Source organism: Dipodomys merriami, unplaced genomic scaffold (genome assembly GCF_024711535.1).
Source record: "Dipodomys merriami isolate MVZ:Mamm:240054 unplaced genomic scaffold, mDipMer1.0.p SCAF_4, whole genome shotgun sequence".
Lineage (NCBI taxonomy): Eukaryota > Metazoa > Chordata > Mammalia > Rodentia > Heteromyidae > Dipodomys > Dipodomys merriami.
The window spans coordinates 69,786,111-69,806,490 of record NW_027205603.1 but is presented as its reverse complement, the minus strand read 5'-3'; the positions used below and the strand labels follow the sequence as shown (position 1 = coordinate 69,806,490).

The 20,380-nt window shown below is 33.7% G+C and overlaps 1 protein-coding gene across 2 annotated transcripts in view; it reads left to right on the top strand.

Moving 5' to 3' along the window:
* Positions 1-20,380, top strand: part of Angpt1 (angiopoietin 1) — a 221,506-nt gene that overhangs the window by 144,397 nt on the left and 56,729 nt on the right. Inside the window, exon 4 of one of the 2 annotated variants that reach the window (XM_069991256.1) lies at positions 8,441-8,670. In XM_069991256.1, coding sequence (XP_069847357.1) covers positions 8,441-8,670 — 230 coding nt within the window. Of the gene's footprint in view, positions 1-8,440; positions 8,674-20,380 lie in introns of both variants that reach the window. The other variant, XM_069991255.1, reaches the window with a different exon arrangement.

Sequence of the window (20,380 nt, the reverse complement as noted above, 5' to 3'; positions counted from 1 at the left end):
TATAGTTCAGTAATACTGTCTGTAGTCTAGCTTTCAATTACCATGTAAATGTATGTATGATTGACATTCCCTATCCCTAAATCCTCCCATCAATCTTGCAAAAGAAGCTTTCTTCTGTTCATTGTGCACGTTAAAAAACTGGAGTTCACAGTGGTCAAATGACTTACTCACGGCCAAAGGCTATTACATGGCAAAATTAACATGATGATTTTCTGTGTTGATAACAACAAAAATGTGTTTCCAGCATGATACAGCTTGAAGTATAATTGATGTCGTTGTCAAGTTACTTTCTTAACACAAACAAATATGAACTTAGAGAAAGAGATAGACTGGTTATTTTTGGCCTACCATTGTTCAGATCATTATTTACCCTTTCTAATACTGGAGTAGGAGATATAAACTATTTATTTTAACATTGGGAATTCACTGAATTTATTTGACAAGCCTCATCTATCTTCTAGCTGGAGTTATGGGAAATTATTAAGTTAATTAATTTTAACTGATTGAAGTTTGTTCAATTTCAAAATACCAAATTATGTTTTATAAATAAGTTAATGGCACAATTAACTACTAATGCTTTAATAGTTAATTTAACAAAAATGAAAAGCCTTTTAAATTAAAGCTATCCTCCACTTGCTAAGAAATTGGAAAATATTAAAGCAAAACCTTGCTATCTTCCTGCATTAGCCTAGGTTAAATAATTTTAGCTGTGTACATCAAGGACAAGGGTAAAAATATCCTTTAAAATGTATGTTATTCTATTCTATTCCTTGTAACCATAACATTTACAGGATAGTCAGAGAACTTTGCTAGTCTGCCATTGCATTTCAGTATTTTTTATACTACCAATTTAATGGCTCATAGCAGGTACTTTCTTTTAAATTAAAATAACCTTAAGATCTTAGAGTACAATAGGATTCTGATCCATGAGGAAATCCAGGTTATAGTATTTCTCCCCTCCCTAATCCCCTATCAATTCTATCAATTCCAGGTCATATATATATATATATATATATATATATATATATATATATATATATATGACCCATCCTGTCATTTCCTTTTCCATTGAGTACATCTTAAGTCAAACTACTGTAAAGTCTTGTCTGAGCTATTGCCATGACTTCTGTGCCTTAGGTCTTATGCTAGCTAGACCTATCTTTCAGAACTCTGCCAAAATATTATTAGTGAAATTCAAAACTATTTTTTCCTCCTTATCATGACCTTCTAGTCTCCTAATGGTTCTGTAACTGACTGCAGGAAGTTGACATTGTTTAGCACAGGACATGGCCCATCACTGTTAGGATGACACTCTTCTTGTCATCCATGCTAGGTGTATCCTCTCCCTCAGAACAATAGCCATGACACCAGACTGCCTGGGTTTCACTTTCCCTTGGTCCCATCTTACACCATTCCTTGTCACATAGCATTTGTGTGACATTGGGCAGGTTACTGAGACCTCTGTAAGTAACTCAGTTACTTAGACAAAACAAGGTTGTGTTCTTAATTCATAACACAGGGATAATGATAATTAAACTGTGTGAAGTTGATGCGGAGATGAATTTAGTGACTATATATACAGCAGAAAAACAGTGCCTGGTGGGCCTGGTAGTGGTTAATCATAATAGTTTTTTGTATCACCTTGAATATATGATGCTATCTCAGTCATATTTGATTTTTGCATAGCTGAAATTTCTTATGCAATTCATAAAGTTCTACCCATTCTTGAAAATGTAGTGCACACAACATCTTCTCCAAGAACCATTCTCTGATTTTGCCAGATAGACTTGCCATTTATAAGTTTACATACGTTTCATGTGCGCTTATTAATATATGTGTGTATATATATATATATATACACACACACACATACACACATACTATTAGGCAGTAACCTTCTGGAACACAGATATCTATGTCTATAGGAAAAGAGATTATGGGGCTCCATCATTTTTTTCCTACTCTCAGGTATAGTTCTTATCATAGACATATAGACATATAGACTATAGACATACAACTTTAGATATATTATGAAGGTTGAAGGAAGGATGAGTCAATGTTCCAGTTGCTATATCACAAAAAAGTCATTTGCACATATATGTACACACATACAACTGACAAAACTAATTTAGTGGACCATATAACTCACATAGTTTACATTAAATAGTGTAAGTCTATCCATTGTTTTGGACAAGAACAAAGTAGAAACAATGTTTATACCATTATTCTACATTCTACAAAGTGCCCTCAGGGGCAGTGATAATTGTACTGGGAGTCCATGCTCTGAGGTTCACTAATTCAACCCAACTTTCTAAATTTCTGAATTCAATTTCAAAACATTAATTTTAGTTAAAAAAAAACCCATTCTATATTAAACTGTGGCTATTTAACTTTTGTGATGTTTTTTAGAAAAATAAGACAAGTTGAAAATTATACATGTATAAATAATTATATATCAATATCTCTCTGATGCTATATAAGAACATTACCTCTTCTCCTTGAAGAAATCAATATGAACAGATTAGCAGCCTGCCTTTCCAGTTTTTATAAAGATACTGACCTGTACATGTGTATATAAAGTGTGCATATTTACACATGTTTACATAAAAATTTGTATATTTTTATGCAATTTGTACAGACACTTTCAATATTATGACAAATGCTAGATTTATTTCTACTATTTAGTTCATAAGAATTGATTATGAGTAGTATTGTATATATATAATCATATATATATATATAATGCAACATGTTTAGCTTAAAGAATGAGTAGCAATTCATTTTATAGACACTGTAATTTATAATTGTTATACTTATCTTGCTATTCATAAATACATAACTTATTAGAATCAACAGCATTATTATTTAAAATTATAAAGATTTTGACAAATCATCTCTGGACATTATATTATCCCCAAGTGTGCATGACCTTCCTAATTTCTCAAAACTTTACTATCTGGCATATTAAGATGTCCATCTTTCCATTATTCACTATTTGTAGTTCATTTATGATTAACTTACCAATGTGTTCAATATTTTAATCAGATCATCTTCCTTTTAATAACTTATATATACTCTTTAATGGATCTTTAAACTGGCATATATGTTGCAAACATATAATCTTGTTAACCATTTATTTTTCAATAAGTATCACATTCTTAAGTAAGTAAATGTCTCATCGTTTTTTTCTTTATTTCTGGCATCTGCAACATACTTGGATTTTTCTTACCTCAAACTTTAAAAGGATTTTTTTCCCTAATCTTCACTTACAGCATCTGCACTTCCCCTCCAAATTTGAATCACCAAGCAAATATGACTTCAGATTTTGAACGAAATGCTTTTAGTACATTAAGTTCTGAAAGCGTAAGTTTAACTTGGAAAAAATATCTTTTGCCAACTATATTTCCAACAAATGTTAATGCTATATAAATTAAAATAATAAAAAGAATGAGACATCTGTAAATAAGTTCAGTCTCATAAAAAATGAGAAAGCTTCTTCATATTTCAACATCTTCTGCCTTGTTTAAAAGCTACATTTACACACACAGGGCTTAGGCAACTCTCACCAGTACAAGTACTTTGGCTGCTATGTTAAGAATTCTATTGTGGGAAACAATTTGAAACTCAGCTTTTTATGTGCAAGTTTCAAGATGTGTTCAACAACATAAAGTATTTCCAATAAGATATGTTATAGCAAGCAGACATGGAAGGCAAGGTCCGGAGGGGGGAAGTTCAACCAAAAAAGTAGAGTCATTTAGAACCTTTTACTTAAACTCAAAGCTTAGATTATCTTGTTTATTTTATTCTTCATTAAAGTGCACCTCTGCCTTAAACTAAAAGTTAAGTGCCAAAATTCTAGGCATGTCTCTTCTCAAAGTGCTTCCAGAAAGATGGGAAACAGGAAGTATGGAAAATCCTGTGAGAAACTCTGGTTTTGAATTTCTAGCTCAATTGGTATAGATTTAGTGCACAGATTGTTGCTCGATGGAATCTTAATTGTAAAAGAAGTATCTTAATGAGACCTTTATTTAATTGAGGTTTCCCCAATACTTGACAATGTGTCATTTTCTCATTTTTCCTATTAGAACATATTAATGTACTGTCAAAAAAAAAAACCCACACAGAAACAAAACAAAAAATTAGTGACAGGGAGTCAGTATCCCATTATTTTTTTGTTAAAATATTTTGTTGATACTTTTTATTGTTATTATAATGTTGATGTACAGAGGGGTTACAGTGACCTAAGTCAGGTAGAGTAAATTTCTTTTTTCACAATGTCTCCCCTTCCTTTGCTCTCTCTCAGTCCCCCCCATCCCACCCACAAATTGTAGTTAATTTTCCACATAGTGTCTACAGAGTATCAGCATCCAGTTTTGTGCTCTGAAATTGAACCCAAGTTATAGCTGTTAAAAGCTGCAATCAAAGAGTCAAAGAGACTGACTACTTTGCATATCTAAGGATTCTGGACATATAATGTCCTCATTATCAACTCCTGTATCCAAAGGTCTCTGTGCCTACCTGAGATGGTTTATACCAAACATTTTTGATTAAGTGAATAATAGAAAATCAATTTTAAAAATATTTAAAAACAAAACCAAGTATTTTCAAGATAGTAAGTAAGAAAATTAAATTCAATGGCAAATATCCTGCCAAGGAATAGCAATGATTAAGAAAATCCAAATTCTGACTGTAAAATCTTTTTAACAAGCAAATTTTGCTTTTGTGTATAAGAAAAGTTGATAGATCACAGATTGTTAATGAAAAGTTTATTCCTATAACCAGATAGAGGGCAACAAATATTAAGGAAACGCTATGGTGACACGTTAATTTCTGGTATAATATAAACATATAGAATTCAGTAAATGTTACACTAGACTAAATCAAGGAGACTATTATGTAATGCTCATTTTCATAGTAGTAGGAAGACATGGGTAGATTTATAGTCTAATAAGATAGAACACATGGCTTTGTAAACCTGACACAGTATCTACATGATTTAAGAAAAGAAATTGAGATTATTATATGTGCACCAGGACTTGAATATTTATGTAGTCTTTATCACTATATTGGTTTAAAATCAAAGGAGAAGAGGGTTTCCCGTAGATGCTACACAATTCTCATTGTATATTACAGGGGTGTGATAATAATTAGAGATAGCATGTAGACTTTTTGGCAAGTAAATTTTGGATTCACATCATTTGGAAGAAACAAAGAGGAAATGCTGACTTCCAAAGTAGATAATAACTAATGGATGAGAAGGATCAAAGAGAACGGAGCAGTCTTTTGGAATCCAAACAAGAAGAAAAGATGAGACAGGGGAATGAGCTCTGTTGAAGGAGATTTTAAAAAGGTCAAGAAGACATGGTTTCCCTAAGGAAGCCTAAACAAGCATCATTAATATAAAAATAATAAATACATGTAGTAGGAAAGGACTAGCGTACAAGGGTTACTAAGAAAGCTCCGAGTGAAGAAATGATGTGGGAAATGACTAGAAGAGATCACTTCCTGGTAAGATCACGTCCTACCATTTAGGAAAGCACATGAAAGCCATGGACCATTTTTTCCAATTGGCTTATAGTTGTCATCATAGCCAAAGGAACACTGTGACTTCTTTCTTTCATGAAAATTACTTCTGTAATCACATTAGTTTCTTTCAAGATGGCACACTGTGCTTATATCTTAATACTTGGTATTCATGATGCATTCAAGGTTAGTTAGAGGCTTAAGAATTTGATGTTCCAACGTGTCAATTCCTTTTGTAAAGAAAACTGGTCTTTTTGTTTTTCAACAAGACATTATCCAGCATTATTTCCTTGGCACTAGAACTTACTGATTCACTTTTCATTTTCAGCTATTTCCAAATTATTATGAAAAATTAAAAACTTCATTGTTATCTAAGGTGGCAGCTATCTTATTCACACATCCTCTTTTTGTAAGGCTATATTAAAAGCAGAAAGTAGAAGAATAATGATCCAAAAATTTGAAAACATATCTTAAAGAGAAGTATTTTATAGCTTGTTTGCTTTTTAATTTGGGTTTCCTTTCTAAAAACCTGTCCTTAGAATAAGAATAGTGGTATTTTATATTTTATGTAACTATTTAGCACTTAGCCACTACTAATTAGAAGTTATAACTAACACTTGATATTGCCTACTAATTAGGAAAAGTGGAGGGTCAGCTCTCATCTCATTTCACATACAGAAAAATGTTATATTATTCTATAACTTCAAAACTTTTAACCAAACATGACCACGAGTTTCATAGTTAATCTAAGGTTTCCTTACACTAGATCTTCTGTAAAGATGAAATATATTTTTCCTACAAGTCAGTGACTCTATGGGAATCCTGAATCTGATCACAATTCTAAGAATAGGAACAATAGTAATTAAAAAAGAAACTAAGACTGAGCCAAGGCATCAGTTGTGGTTAATTCTCAGGTTGAACACCAAAAAATCAACATGTGCAGAGACAACATTCTTTCTTCAATAAATGGTATGACTAGGGAAGTCTTTCTTTCTTCCGTTTCTCCTTCCTTTTTCTTTCCTTCCCTTTCTTTCTCTTTCCTCTATCCCTCCCCTCCCCTCTCTACCTGTCTTCCCTCCCTTCTCTCCTTTTCTCTCTTTCTATATCTCTGTGTCTTTCTGTCTGCCCCGCCTCTCTCTTTCAACATGAACTTCTCCAGCAGTAACCAGTTATTGGCCCAGAAGGAAATACCAAAATAATGAATCACACTAGTCCCTTAGAGATTCCTTCATCCTATTCTGATTTCCTTGTCATTTTTTCTCTTTAAAAAGCAATCTTTAAAAAAAATTGTAAGTGACCACCACATGTTCCTCAAATCACTATACTAAGGTCTATCCAAAATTAGTTTCTTATCTGGTCAGTTCAGATGGGGTTTATTTCTACTAGGTTTCAGAAGAGACATATGGCCTTTTGTACCTTACAAAAGACATAGCACTTCCCCTAATGGGTATCAAAGTGAAATTTTTCTATTGGAATCTGAGTACACTACCAATAGCATTTTACATTACTAGCATCATCTTATATACAGGCTTGGCTTCACAGCCAACTTTTCTCTCATACTCTGGTCCACACTTTCTTTTGGCTAACAGTTTATTAGCAAAAAGCTAGGATATCAATGAGTAATTTTTGCTACATTTCTTCATCTGTGTAAAAAATAATCACACATTACAGCTTGTCCCATAGTGCATGCTGTTGGAAAGATTAACTCTTCAAACACAATGTACTGTATAATTCAAATATTAAATTTAAAACACTCCCTAGTGTCTCCTTTTTTGAAGACTTATAGAAATGATTCAGCTCTATATTTCTCCAAGGTAAATTAAGTGCCCATTCTGGTATGTTGCATTTAAATAACACCTTGTAAACCAAGTCAGGACTGAACCTTCTGAAAAATGAACTAAGAAAATGGAATAAGCCTTTTCCCTGAGGAATACTAGTATATTAGACACTCTATAAAGTGTAAATGCTTTTTATTACAGGCCCTTTGCTAGAATCTGAGAGTGCTTCTGCGCTCTCTATCACTTCTCAAGTGCAATATGCAAAGGGAGTATTATTTAAAGAGCTCCAAGAGAAGGAAGGTTCTTAAGATTGCATCACTCTGAGCAAAGCATATCAAGTCCACTTTAAAAGAACATGACACAATCTTCCTTTCCTGAAACATTGACATAATGATTTCACAATGTGTGGTTCTGGGAAACCTCATCCAGAAGTTCTTCTTGAGAAATAAAGTAAGCTGGTGCTTGTGGTATAGGACTAGATATCAGAATTCCTAAGAATTTGGATCTTTTCATTAGTTTACTTCCATTTCCTGTAGTTTCTTCTTCTATGTCATTTCTCTCTTTCTGCATACTGTGAAATTTTGTCAATATGACTGCTTTGAGAATTCCACGTGAAAACATTAAACATTAAGGATAACTTCAAATTTGTTCATGTGTTTCTCTGCACTGCCTTGTTTCTCATTAGACCCATTTCCTTACTGAAACTTATGCTGTGATTTCGCCAGATTATATTTGTCTGAGTCTAAATTAGCTAGCCCAGTATTATCCACATCCCAGGCAGTACATTGAGCAAATATGATTTGTCAATAACCAGCTTATTTTGAAAGCAGCATATATTCATTTGACAAAGGAGTTCCATTTTGGTATTTCCATGTACACACAGAATGTTCTTTGATAAAATTCACCCTTTTATTATTTTTTCTTCATGTGATGTGCTTTATATATATAACTCAAAGTTTAAAACTAAGGAGATTCATCTGTATCACTTAAAATATTTTCATAATGAAAGATCTAAATTAAAATTTGGATCTTAAACACAGGTTCAAGTAGAATATATAATTCTATAAAATACTAGTAGAATGTACAATTGCTAGTAGACTCTCACATCTAAGATAATTCTTATTTTCACTTTCTCATAGTTTATTAGAACATAAAATCTTAGAAATGGAAGGAAAGCACAAGGAAGAGTTGGATACCTTAAAGGAAGAAAAAGAGAACCTTCAAGGCTTAGTTACTCGTCAAACATATATAATCCAGGAACTGGAAAAGCAACTCAACAGAGCCACCACTAACAACAGTGCTCTTCAGAAACAGCAGCTGGAGCTAATGGACACAGTCCACAACCTTGTCAACCTTTGCACTAAAGAAGGTGGTAAGAATTTCTTCCTGATTTTAGTTTCATATCTATTGTAATGGCAAGTAGAGATTCAATACTACTCTGTTACATTGATTGCTGTGTTAACACGGCAAGTGGACTTTAACTTTAAAAGCATTTATTAGGTTTTGTTGACAATTTTCTTATATCAGAAAATGCATTCCTAAATTTTAACTTGTAAATCCACAGTATGTATTTCTCAAAAGGAACTTTCTAATTACATATTTTGTTCTTGGTCTCTTTAACCTTAAGTCTCAAGTCCATTGTAATGCAATGGATAAACATTTGATACTATGATATTAGACACTCTACTATATAGAACACAATTTAGGTCATGTTAAAGACAACTTCAGGGTTATGAGAAGAGTTTCAGAACCGTGACTATTTTACAACTAATATTATTTCATTTTTTTCAGAAGGGAAGAGTATAGTTCACAATAATCACTATGCATAAGAAATGACAAGTGTTATTAAAAGAGCATTTTTTTCTAGTACTAGGGTTTGAATTCATGACCTGGGTGCTGTCCCTGAGTTTTTTAATTCAAAGCTAGTGTTCTATCTCTTGATCCATTGCTCTACTTCTGGCTTTTCTGGTGGCTAATTGGAGATGAGAGTCTCATGGACTTTCCTGTCTGGGCTGGCTTTGAACTGCATCCTCATATCTCAGATTCTAAGTAGCTAGGATTGCAGGCATGAACCACCGAGAACCTGGCTAAGAATTTTTAAGACCCTTTGTACCTAACCTCGTGCAAAGATTTACCAAGGTATCTAGGCATGTTTATTTTGGAATATGTTTATGGTGGTATTAATTACAAATCATTAAATGTCACTAAAATGTCTGGATCCATATAACCATTGGAAGATATCTTCCAAAGTATACCTCTTTAGAAGACACAGCATCCACCTAAGAATGATTGAATGAGTTCACGTGTCCATTGCAATCAGAATCTCTCTGAGACCCAGTTCAGGTTTTCTAGTTCAGAGCTGCAGGTCATCTTGTATAGTTCTCCTCTCTAATCAGCCCTCTTTTGAGTGCCGATGGAATTACAAGTGATGGTGAGTGAAGGGGAATAACACATCTGGAAGTGAGTGAGGCCAGTCGCTTAATGGTTGAGTCTGTGTATGTTTGCAATGCACAGTGGTGGAGCCTCCTTTGACTTAAAATTAGGCTTGAGCTGCATGAAGAACTACTAACTCAATTGCATACTTTTATGTAGAGATAGGAATATACAAGATAAGTCTGTATTAAATGATCTTGTTTTAAAGACATTTCACATTTCTCTGCTACAGCCCATTACTTTGGAGATATAAATTTATATCTCCTTTAGATAGTCTAAACAAGCCTTTAATATACTTTGTAAAGCGACATCTTTTAAACAGTGAGCTCTGAGATTTCCATTTGGGTGTGCTCAGTAATGTGATTGGGAAGGAAAAAACCTGCTGATCACACAGAGCCTGCCAAAACCCCGCGATAGAGTCCACGGGAAGGAAAGCATGGTGGGATTTTGCCAGAGAATTTTAATAGAGCTCATGAGTATTTATAAATTAAGTATTAATATGAGACATATCTATTCTCATATTGAGATGAATACATTTTGGGAAAAATTGAAAACACATTTCTTATCATCCTGAGACTTAAGCACATGGAATTGGGTAGTGTTTTGTTCATGATTTCAGAGACATCAAGCTCTGGTGATTCTCACAGAGCTCATATGTCTGCTAGCTTATCACAATTTAACTTAGTTCCTGAGTATTTGTCTAATAAATATGCCTTTAAGCTTTTGGAGGCCGGGACTGTGACTTTAAAATTTCTGCCTTTGTTTGGAGTTTGGGTCAGACACCAGACAACTAAACATCTGTTCAAGAGATTTCAGTGAACAATGATGATGGCAATCATGATAGATGCTTCCCTTCCCATTCACTTAGGGTGTGAGAAAAGAAGCTGGGTCTATTCTGTGACAGAGCACATCCCCAAAACACTACCAATAATAACAGAGATTGAAATTGTCTAATGATACAAGTCTCCAGATAGCTATTGCCCTTTAATGATTCAGTCCTAAAACAAATCCTGCTCTAAGTGCAGGATTTGTGCAATTGCCTGGTTTTCCAGTGGAATTTTTTTTTGTTCTCATAGCTATAGATTCCATTTGCTTCTAGTTAATCTTTATTTTTCTTGAACCTCTATTTCTACTGAAATAATTAGTTATTTTAGGATTCACATGAGACATGAAAAAGGAAAGTACCTCTCAAAAACAGTTGCTTTTGTTAATTCTCTGTATATCTTAATGTTCACCACAGCCATAGTCTTCAATTATTTTGAATTTTTAATGTTAAAGGCTAATGGCATAATATTGAGTTAAATATCAGTTATTTACATGAACTTTGATTTTCATTCTAATTCTAAAATACACAGTAAGATTTTTGTCTACTTGAGGAACAAAATTCATCACACAAATTTATTATTTATTAATAATATATAATAATATTTTACTTTTTAAGTTGTACATATGTAAATATTCTAAAATGAATATGTCATAATAACTGCATTGAGTTTTCTAAAATCTATATTTGAAAAATTTAAGTAGGGTTCTTCTGATCCTCCAAAAATACCATACCTTGTATCATAATCCAATATATCAAAACTTTTAATTGACCCTAGAGGATTTTTGGCTTCAAGTTGACCCAATCATTTATCCCAATAGTCTGAATATAGTATTATATAACATAAAATGATAGCTTTTTAGCCTTTTTCTCTGATACTGGCAAATATTTTAACTTTTATGGAGCTGTGTCATTTATAAAGTCAGACTAATTATGTATAGTACATCAAAATGGGAAAAATATTAATTTACATATATTAATTTAGAATAAAGCAAGATGTACAGTGGCACTCCTTCCTTATACTTGGCCCATTCTTTTACCTCCAGGGGACAAGAGTCAGTGAAATATACATATAATATTCTCTATAAGCAAAACTCATTTGAGAAAAAATGTCTAAATCCAGCACTCTAGAATGTTTGACAGTAGTCCAAGCAACTTCTTTCAGCCTCCGTTTTCTGATCTCTAAAATAGTATAAGCATTTTAACCTAAGGAGTTGTATCTCAAATATATACAACTGCTGTCAGTTGCATTGTTTAAATTGCAGACAGAGTGAAGTTGCAATTACTGAAATCAAAGAAGTAATAAATATATGACAATGTATTAATGTTACAGGGTAAAAAAAATCAATTTCTAAGATGTGTTGGTTAGACATATGCCTCCCTCCAGACAACTGGTGCAGACATTGTAAATCTATCTTTGTATATGCAACTGGTGCAGACATTGTAAATCTATCTTTGTATATGCAGTGGACTTGTGTGTAGCCTCACAGCACTTTTCCTGCAGAAATATCCAATGCCCCAAGATACACTAATTACCCCTAATAAACATGAAGCAATTCAACAAACATTCCCCTTGTTTCAAATAGACAATGGTGGTACTTTACACAAGTTGTCATTTCAAACTACATTGCAACCATGTTGTAAAGTTTCTGGGTAATATGTTCATTTGGGGGCAAACATTGTTAGAAAACTTTGTTGGCCAACATTTGGTTACATTAATTCTTAGAAACATTACCAATTAAAGGAATATTGTCTTCATAATGTTATCATAGTCTGAACCTAGCCGCTTGCTTCATGGTTTTGGCAATTCACAGTTATTGCTGGAATTAAATAGTTTACATTGATAACAGCATGGAAATAAAGTTTGGAATTCTTTGTGGGGGATAATAGGGTGCTTGACTATCATTGACAATCGCTTGTCATCCATGTATATCAGTGATGATGACATCACCATAGAGTCTAAACACATACAAGGTGAATATTGTATTATGTGGTTGAGAGTTTAGTGACAAAGCATGCCAAAAAGGAAAAAAAGTAAGAGGAGAAAAATAAGTTTACAAGAAAACACTATTCAAGCTCCATCATAAAGTAACACAGACCGATTGTCTCAATGTCCAGATTGGCTTGGAACACATTCCTACTATACTGAAATGTGATTCATAAATTTGTCCATTCATTCAAAATTACTTCAGTAGCAACTGTTCTTTTTCAGATTCTCTTCTGAGGGATAAGGATTTTCATCCTGTTTTATTTAACACTTGTTTTGCAAAATTCCTATAGTGTGCCAGCTGTTGTTCAAATCACTAAGATATGTTTTTTTTAATGATACAGTTTAGTTTGTGAAAACATTTCATGGGAAAAATAGTGAATGAACAACTATATTAATATTTTCTTAGAGTTGAGTCCAAGGTGTCCAGACACTAGCAAAGCATATAGGAGAACAGTAAAGTTATATCTAGGACGGAAGATGAAGGTAGAATTCATCATCAATAGAGACTTCTTGGAGAGTTTCATGAATGCTCATATGTCTCTAGCATTGCCCAAACTTTGTTTATTAACTTAGTTCTCTCTATAACAGCATAACAGAGGCTGCTAAGTGCAGTGCTATTTTATAACTTGCACAAGGAACTTGAGAATTTTTTTAAGTTATATAGCTGGAAAAGGTTGGTTTAGGGGCAAAGGTGGAATACTCCTAATGGTGAGATGTTAATGAAGGCTTCAAAATAAAAACTAAAATAAAATTAGTGGAGGCTACTGCAGAGAATGCAAACAACTTGACAATTTGGGAAGACTCTAGATAGCATGGAGTGGAGGTGGGATATGTCTGTCCATAGGCTACACCTCACAATCAAGGGCAGGAGGGCAACAGGTAAACTGAGAAAGAGTAGAGAAGTGCCATTCTTTTTCCTTCAAAACAATAATTAGGCCTCATTATATAATCATAATGGTAACATTTCATTTTAGAAAGATTAACCAATAATTACTAATAATTGTAGGAAGAAATATGTACTGGACAGTTGAAAATCCTGAAAGCAGGATACTGATAGATGTTTGTGTCATTATTTATTTATTTATTTATATTGGTTAAGGGGATTGAACTTAGGGCCTGGCTGCTGTCCCTGATCTTTTTCACCGTAATCCTCTACCTCTTAGCCACTGCTCCACTTCCATTGCTTTTGTCATTACTTTGTTAGTAAATTAGAAGCCCAAGTCAAACTTTGAGCCTTTTGTGTATATTAACTCACTTAAATTTGGTAGCATGCATTGTACAAACACAGGTGCTTTCACTAACTTATCTCTCATATACTTTCATATGAAAGATAGTGAAATTAAGTATAGCTAGTAAATAATTTCTAAATAACACACTACTAGTAAGTGTGTAAACTGAAATTTGAACCCAGAGAGCCTGGTTCAGGAAAATATATTATCCACTTCACTGTGCTAAGAATGAAACATAAAATTGATGGGTTTCATTGGATTTTCAAATTCATCTCTTTGGAGAAATATAAAGTCATGATCCTACAGAGGTAAATAGGAAGGTGAAAGAAATTTATATTAAAAACATAGAATCAACCAGAAGTAGCTACTTATATATTATAATAGAGGAGAATCAAATATAACATCAAAAATTCTGGGTTAAATTACAGAAAATGCTAACGACATCCCTGAAATTCAGCAACAATTGAAAAAAAGGTCAATGGAGGAAAGATCAGGAGTCTAGTTTTGACCTGTTGACTGAATATCTGTAGGCCAATGTGACAAGCAGAGAAATAGGTGTCTGGAGATTTGGATGACCCAGAGATTATTTTCAAAAGATAAAAGTTGTGACACCCTCAAAAGTGCCTAAAAAAGGACTCTATCTATTTGGGGTTGTGTGAATTAAAAAAAAAGAGTTCTCACCACAAAAATATGATAAGTATATAGTAATGTATTCATGTTACATGATAAAAGAATTCCTAGGACATATTAGCTAGGAATGCAAATTGTATCAGATTCACTGGAGAATCTAATCTGTCTTCTTTTTACTTCTCACCATAATTCCATAGTGTAACCACACAGATACAAGTTACGTTTGTACACAATTGCAGTAAATTTACATACCAAGGTTATGGGCCCATTTTATAACATAATAGATGTGTGAAATCAAATCAAGACACGAAATTTGGAATTCTTTATTGTAAAAATGGAAAAAAATGAGCCCAAAAGAAAAAAGAATGAAAATGTAAAATCTAGAGCTGGGTTATAGGCTATACAATTGCATGGCTCAATTGCATAGGATGAGATGCATGAAAGCAAGCAAACACTGAAATCATTCTCTCCCTCCATACAAGAAACTTGCATGGCAAAGAGCAGGTAACAATTTTAGTAAGGATACATACAATGTAAACCAAAGTAAAAGAAACTAAAAGCCATCAATGGAATTCTATGCCTCCATCAGAAAGAATGGCATTGCCCCATTTGTTAGGAAATGGAAAGACTTGGAAAAAAATTATATTAAGTGAAGCAAGCCAGGCCCAAAGAAACATAGGTCCCATGGTTTCCCATATTTGCAATTACTAGTATATGTCTGAGACAAGCAGAAATAGTCAGATAAGTTCATGTTAGGCGAAATGATCCCCAGGATCAAATGTTTTTTCTTTCTTGTGATTGTTTCTAACACATTTATAAGATGATTTCTTTGTTGCTTTGTATGTCCCTCCCCCATGATATAACTCTTGTTTTCACTGTATTTGATGTTGGTATACTTTGTGGAGGGAAAGGGAAAAAACAAATTGTTTAAATAGGGATACAGGTGGACCCATTGCAGCAATGAGATGTACAAAATGTTATGTCGAAAAATGAACTTTACAACTTTGGCCTGGGTGGGGAGGTGTGGAGGGAAGGGGGAAGGGGTGGGGGGAAGGGAAAAATTTAAAAAAGAAAAAAGAAACTGAAAGCCATGAACATGATTATTATATGTTTAGCTTCCTACTAAGAAATTTAAATTTAATCTCTCAGGAGTTTCCCAGGAGTTTCAGTTAAAAATTACTTCACATTGAATGAGAAATACTATAATTATTATACAAATTTTTAAGTGAGCTACATGATTTGCTAATGTTTATACCAGGGGCCGATTGCAGTGGTATGGAACATTTGATCATTATTTTCAGTCCTCTAGCTTTCTTAAAAGGGGGAAATGAAGCATTTGTTCTCTTCCCAGTGCTGAGGAGTCATTTGGCTCTGTTCTCAGAATAATTCTACCATCTGAAAGGAATTTACCTCCTGTGCAGTGTCCATTGAGTTCTTAAAGTAAATCATTCAGTTAAAGGATGAGGTAGTTTGAACTGCGAGTCTCTTGTGTTAATGACTCAAAACATCACAAGCAGTGAGAGCAAATGAAAACTCTTGAATATCACTCAGATAAATATTGACAAAAATAAAAAATATCGCTTTCAGGGACTGAGTAAAATATTTTTTGTTGTTGTTGACTGCAATTTAACATTAGGTAGAAAGAGAAAGAAAAATACAGGAAGTCATCTGCTGAACACAGCAGTGAACACTTGTTCCCATTTAATGAAGGAAATGCTTTATCTTGACAAAAAATTCCATGTCAAACAATTATAATTTCCTTGAAATGAACCGCACTCTCCAGCACTTCCTTTCATAAAACCCAATGGCTTCAGGGGAAAGTAACTGTTTATTTTTGGAAATAGTATATTTCTCCTTTTTTGTAGAAACAAAGTATCTGCCTTTTGAAAAGTCATAATTTCTGCAAAAAATGTGTGAAGAGTGGAGAGCTGAACTAATGACCTCTCTCACGAACTATTTCTAAACCACATTTTGGGGGGGAGATTTGAAATTTTGTGGTTATTCTCTTCAGGAATTAGAGTTTCAATTTAGAAACTAGAAGAAATATCCATAAAAGAATATATCCTGGTTCCAGATGAGTATGGATGTCACCAGGGTAAAAGGCCACAAAAAATAGTGTGTTTCCTTGATATTCCAATGCAACTAGGAGCCAACTATCTCCCAGCTTTCACTGGGCTCTCCTAGCTTGATTAGTAAGCAACAAACCACAAATAGCTTGAATAGAATTTAAACTAAGTCATTTCCTGAACACATATACATGAAATTAAATTCAGCAGCAATTTCTGAATCTTGTGAACATTAGTTAGAAAAAAAGATTATGGTACTTTACAGTGAACCAACTGGCATTGTGTAATTACTCAAAAAAGTAATTAAAAAAGAAATTTATTCTCATTATTTACTGTGAATAATCTCATAAGCCACTGAGTAAAATCATCCTGAAATGTGGTATACTCTGAGAAGGAATAAGAAATGTTTTAACCATATATCTATATTTCAAAACATAAAAATGAATATTTTTAATAGTTGCAAAGAACTTTTAAATCTAATGATAAAAATTATTCTGAAACTGGATGCTGGTGGCTCACGCCTATAATCCTAGCTACTTAGGAGGCTGAGATCTGAGGATCACGGTTCAAAGACAGCCTGGGCAGGAAAGGCCATGAAACTCTTATAAACCACCAGAAAGGCCATGAAACTCTCCAATAAACCACCAGAAAACTGAAAGTGGCCCTGTGGCTCAAGCGGTAGAGTGCTAGCCTTGAGCTGAAGAGCTGAGGGACTGCACTCAGGCCCAGAGCTCGAGCCCCACGGCCGATCAAAAAAAAAAATTATTCTTAGTTCCCTTATGTAAACTTACAATTAACTTTAAATAAAAGAATATCAATATCATACATGTATATCATACATTTATCTTCCTGACTTGAATGTTCTCATTCTCAGTGGGATTATCTCTGATACCAGGGATGCTCTACCTCTGTAATAGATTTATGAAGCCAAATTATTCAGTATAATATCAGTTCATTCAAATCTCCTTTCATCTTTACTTTTATCTTGACTTTGCTTGAGCTCATATTGCTTACCTTTGAGCATTTTACTTTGACAATAAGAACAGGGTTTGAACTTTGAGTTCAAGCAGAGATATGGTCTGAAATAGGTCAGGTGGGAGAATGCAGTGAACACTTCAATGTACATACTACAAAATGTTAAAGGATGGCTATGAGGGAGAAGTGACAATGTTGGAAGTGATGACATTGACAAAGATACAATGCATTTATAAATTGCTTTTTGTTAAATGGCAACTCACATGTACACAAACACACACACACACACACACACACACACACACACACACACACACACACACACACACACACACACACACACAACCTCAACCATAATGAATTGTCCAGCCTTTCTCCCGACAGACAGGATTTAGATGCTTTTCTCATCAGTATCTTGAAGCAGCTTGAAAGGGCATGGCTGTTTTCAAAAACAGAAATTAAAACAAACCGTTTAAATAGGGACACAGGTGGACCCATTGCAACAATGAGATGTACAAGTCATTCTGTCGAAAAATGAACTTTACAACTTTGGGTGGGGGGAGATGGGATAAGAAGGGGAAACAAAGGAGGAGGCAACAATGCTTGATAAGAAATGTACTCATTACCTTGCCCATGTAATTGTAACCCCTCTGCACGGTATTTTCACAATAAAAAATTAAAAAAAAAGAAATTAAGACACCTGAGTCCCATTCAGCAATGCTTCAAGGTTGCTTAACATAAAGTACCACAGGCCTTGAAGTTCATCTGATGCACTAGACAAAACCCCATACTTTATGGTTTCCATAACTCATTCCAAACTTCCCTTGGTTTTGTTTAACTCCCAATGTCTCTAGTAGAACTATGATCTGAGTGTCAGGCCATGCTGATGAAGAACAGTCAAGTGCTATTCTTCACATATATTTTACCACAAGTGTAGGAACCAAAGTGACAGAACCTGTGGTGACAATCAGCCCTTATTAGCTCAATACATCAAAGTGAAGATGTGTGTGTGTATGTGTGTATGTGTGTATTTGTGTGTATGTATGAGACAGATAGAGAAAGAGAGGTGGGGAGGGAGAGAGAGGGAGAGAGTTTCCAAAAGCATCTGGCAATTACTTTCTATGCTCATTGTGTTGCCCAAGGACTTTACATTTTTAACAGCTTTTGCTGAAATCACTGATTTCTCCACTCATAATAAGTCATAAAAATACCCTTTAAACTTTCCCATATGCCGACCAAGTCTTGTGCAAAATCAATATATTTCCGCCAGGCTGAAAACATTACATGGAAAATTAACATACATAAAACACCTGAAAATATCTCTGTTAATGAAATGACCCTCTGAATAAAAGGCAGGGGTCTGGCAGCATTCACAATTGCCCAACAGGGTTTCCAAAGACAAAACACAGAGATAAATTTTATGAAATTGCTGAATGCTTAGTTGATCAAAGAAAGTTTGTGTCTAATTCCATTTTCAATTTTAGTCAAGTAATTTTTCCATTCTTGGTTAAATAGTCATTGAACATAAATTATGTTATACATAATTGCAGTGTAGTAGAAATATGTAGAATCCCTTGACATTTTATGACTTTTCCATGTCAAAAATGTATCATAAAATTGAAGAACCTTTCATGAGGGAGGATGGATTTGCATGTCCCCATAGACTTGCCAGTTCCTCTATTTACATCTGTAATCACAAAACAGAGGATACATTCTCCAGGTCATTGAACTAGATCCCAATAACTAGCAAAATTTTAAGAAAATTTAAAGTCATTATGATGTGTTCTATATTACTTTTTACGATTCCTTTATTTTTCAAAAGAAAAAACTAACTATTCATTTTTCCTAATAATTGAAATCCTTATCATCAAATACAAATTAATTTACATCAGAAAACCAGGGAGTCTTTGAAAAAGTATATAATTTGTCCCTTTATTTAATACCCACAGTATTACTACTTCTTATTGTTGTCTACTTTTAAAATTTTGCTTTCTCATACCTACCTAAGCTTTCAATTATTAATTTCTGGTTGTCTTTATGTCTGTAATTAGATGACACTACATCTACACATATAAACACAAGCACACATAAATATATCCAGTCTCATTTTCCCACTATCCTTTCTTCTAAACATATAGTTTCTGGCAATAGACTATAGACTCAAGTAAGTAAGCTTGTGATATTATGCATATATATTTGTCATTCTGTGGCAAATATATATGTAAGATGCATGCAATTGCCATTTTTGTAGGCCAATCATCATGATGCATCAACCCACAGGTAATTAGATTTGCATGCATATGTTTTATTGTGAGATAAGGCATTAACCTTGAAATTTTTCATTTACATGCATAAAGATTTCACTTAAATATTTATACCATGTTTGTGTATGTATTTATAAAGTCACTGATAAATGTACTTTATCCTCATACCTCCCCACAAAATATTAAAACTTGGATCACAGCAAAATGGTTTAATTTTCCACATTCCTGAAATGGAAGTAATTACCTTCTCCCACTTCTAAAAACCCTTTAAAATGGTTAGGATTCTAGAGAATGCCTTAAAAATGGCACTTAAAGGAAATGGCTTCACTCCCCTCTAAGGAGTAGGGAACTAATTAATCATTTGTTTGTTTGTTTGCATCTTGTCAGGTTGGTCATTTTTATGCATGTCTGTGCTCAGTGAACTTCAGTGACCTGTTGAAACCATGGGCTCAGGGTCAATTCCTAATTCTATGATCTCCTTAACACAATGATGAACAAAAAATCCACAAGCATTACTCTCGAACAAATAACGGAGTCCATATGTATTTTAATGTTTGCTAAATACTGGAAAGATATGAATCATTAGCCATACTCAAAGTTTAAAAGGAATGAATAATTGATTTCTTACAGAAATTTATTGGGAAATAAAGGGAAAAGCTCTGGTATTTC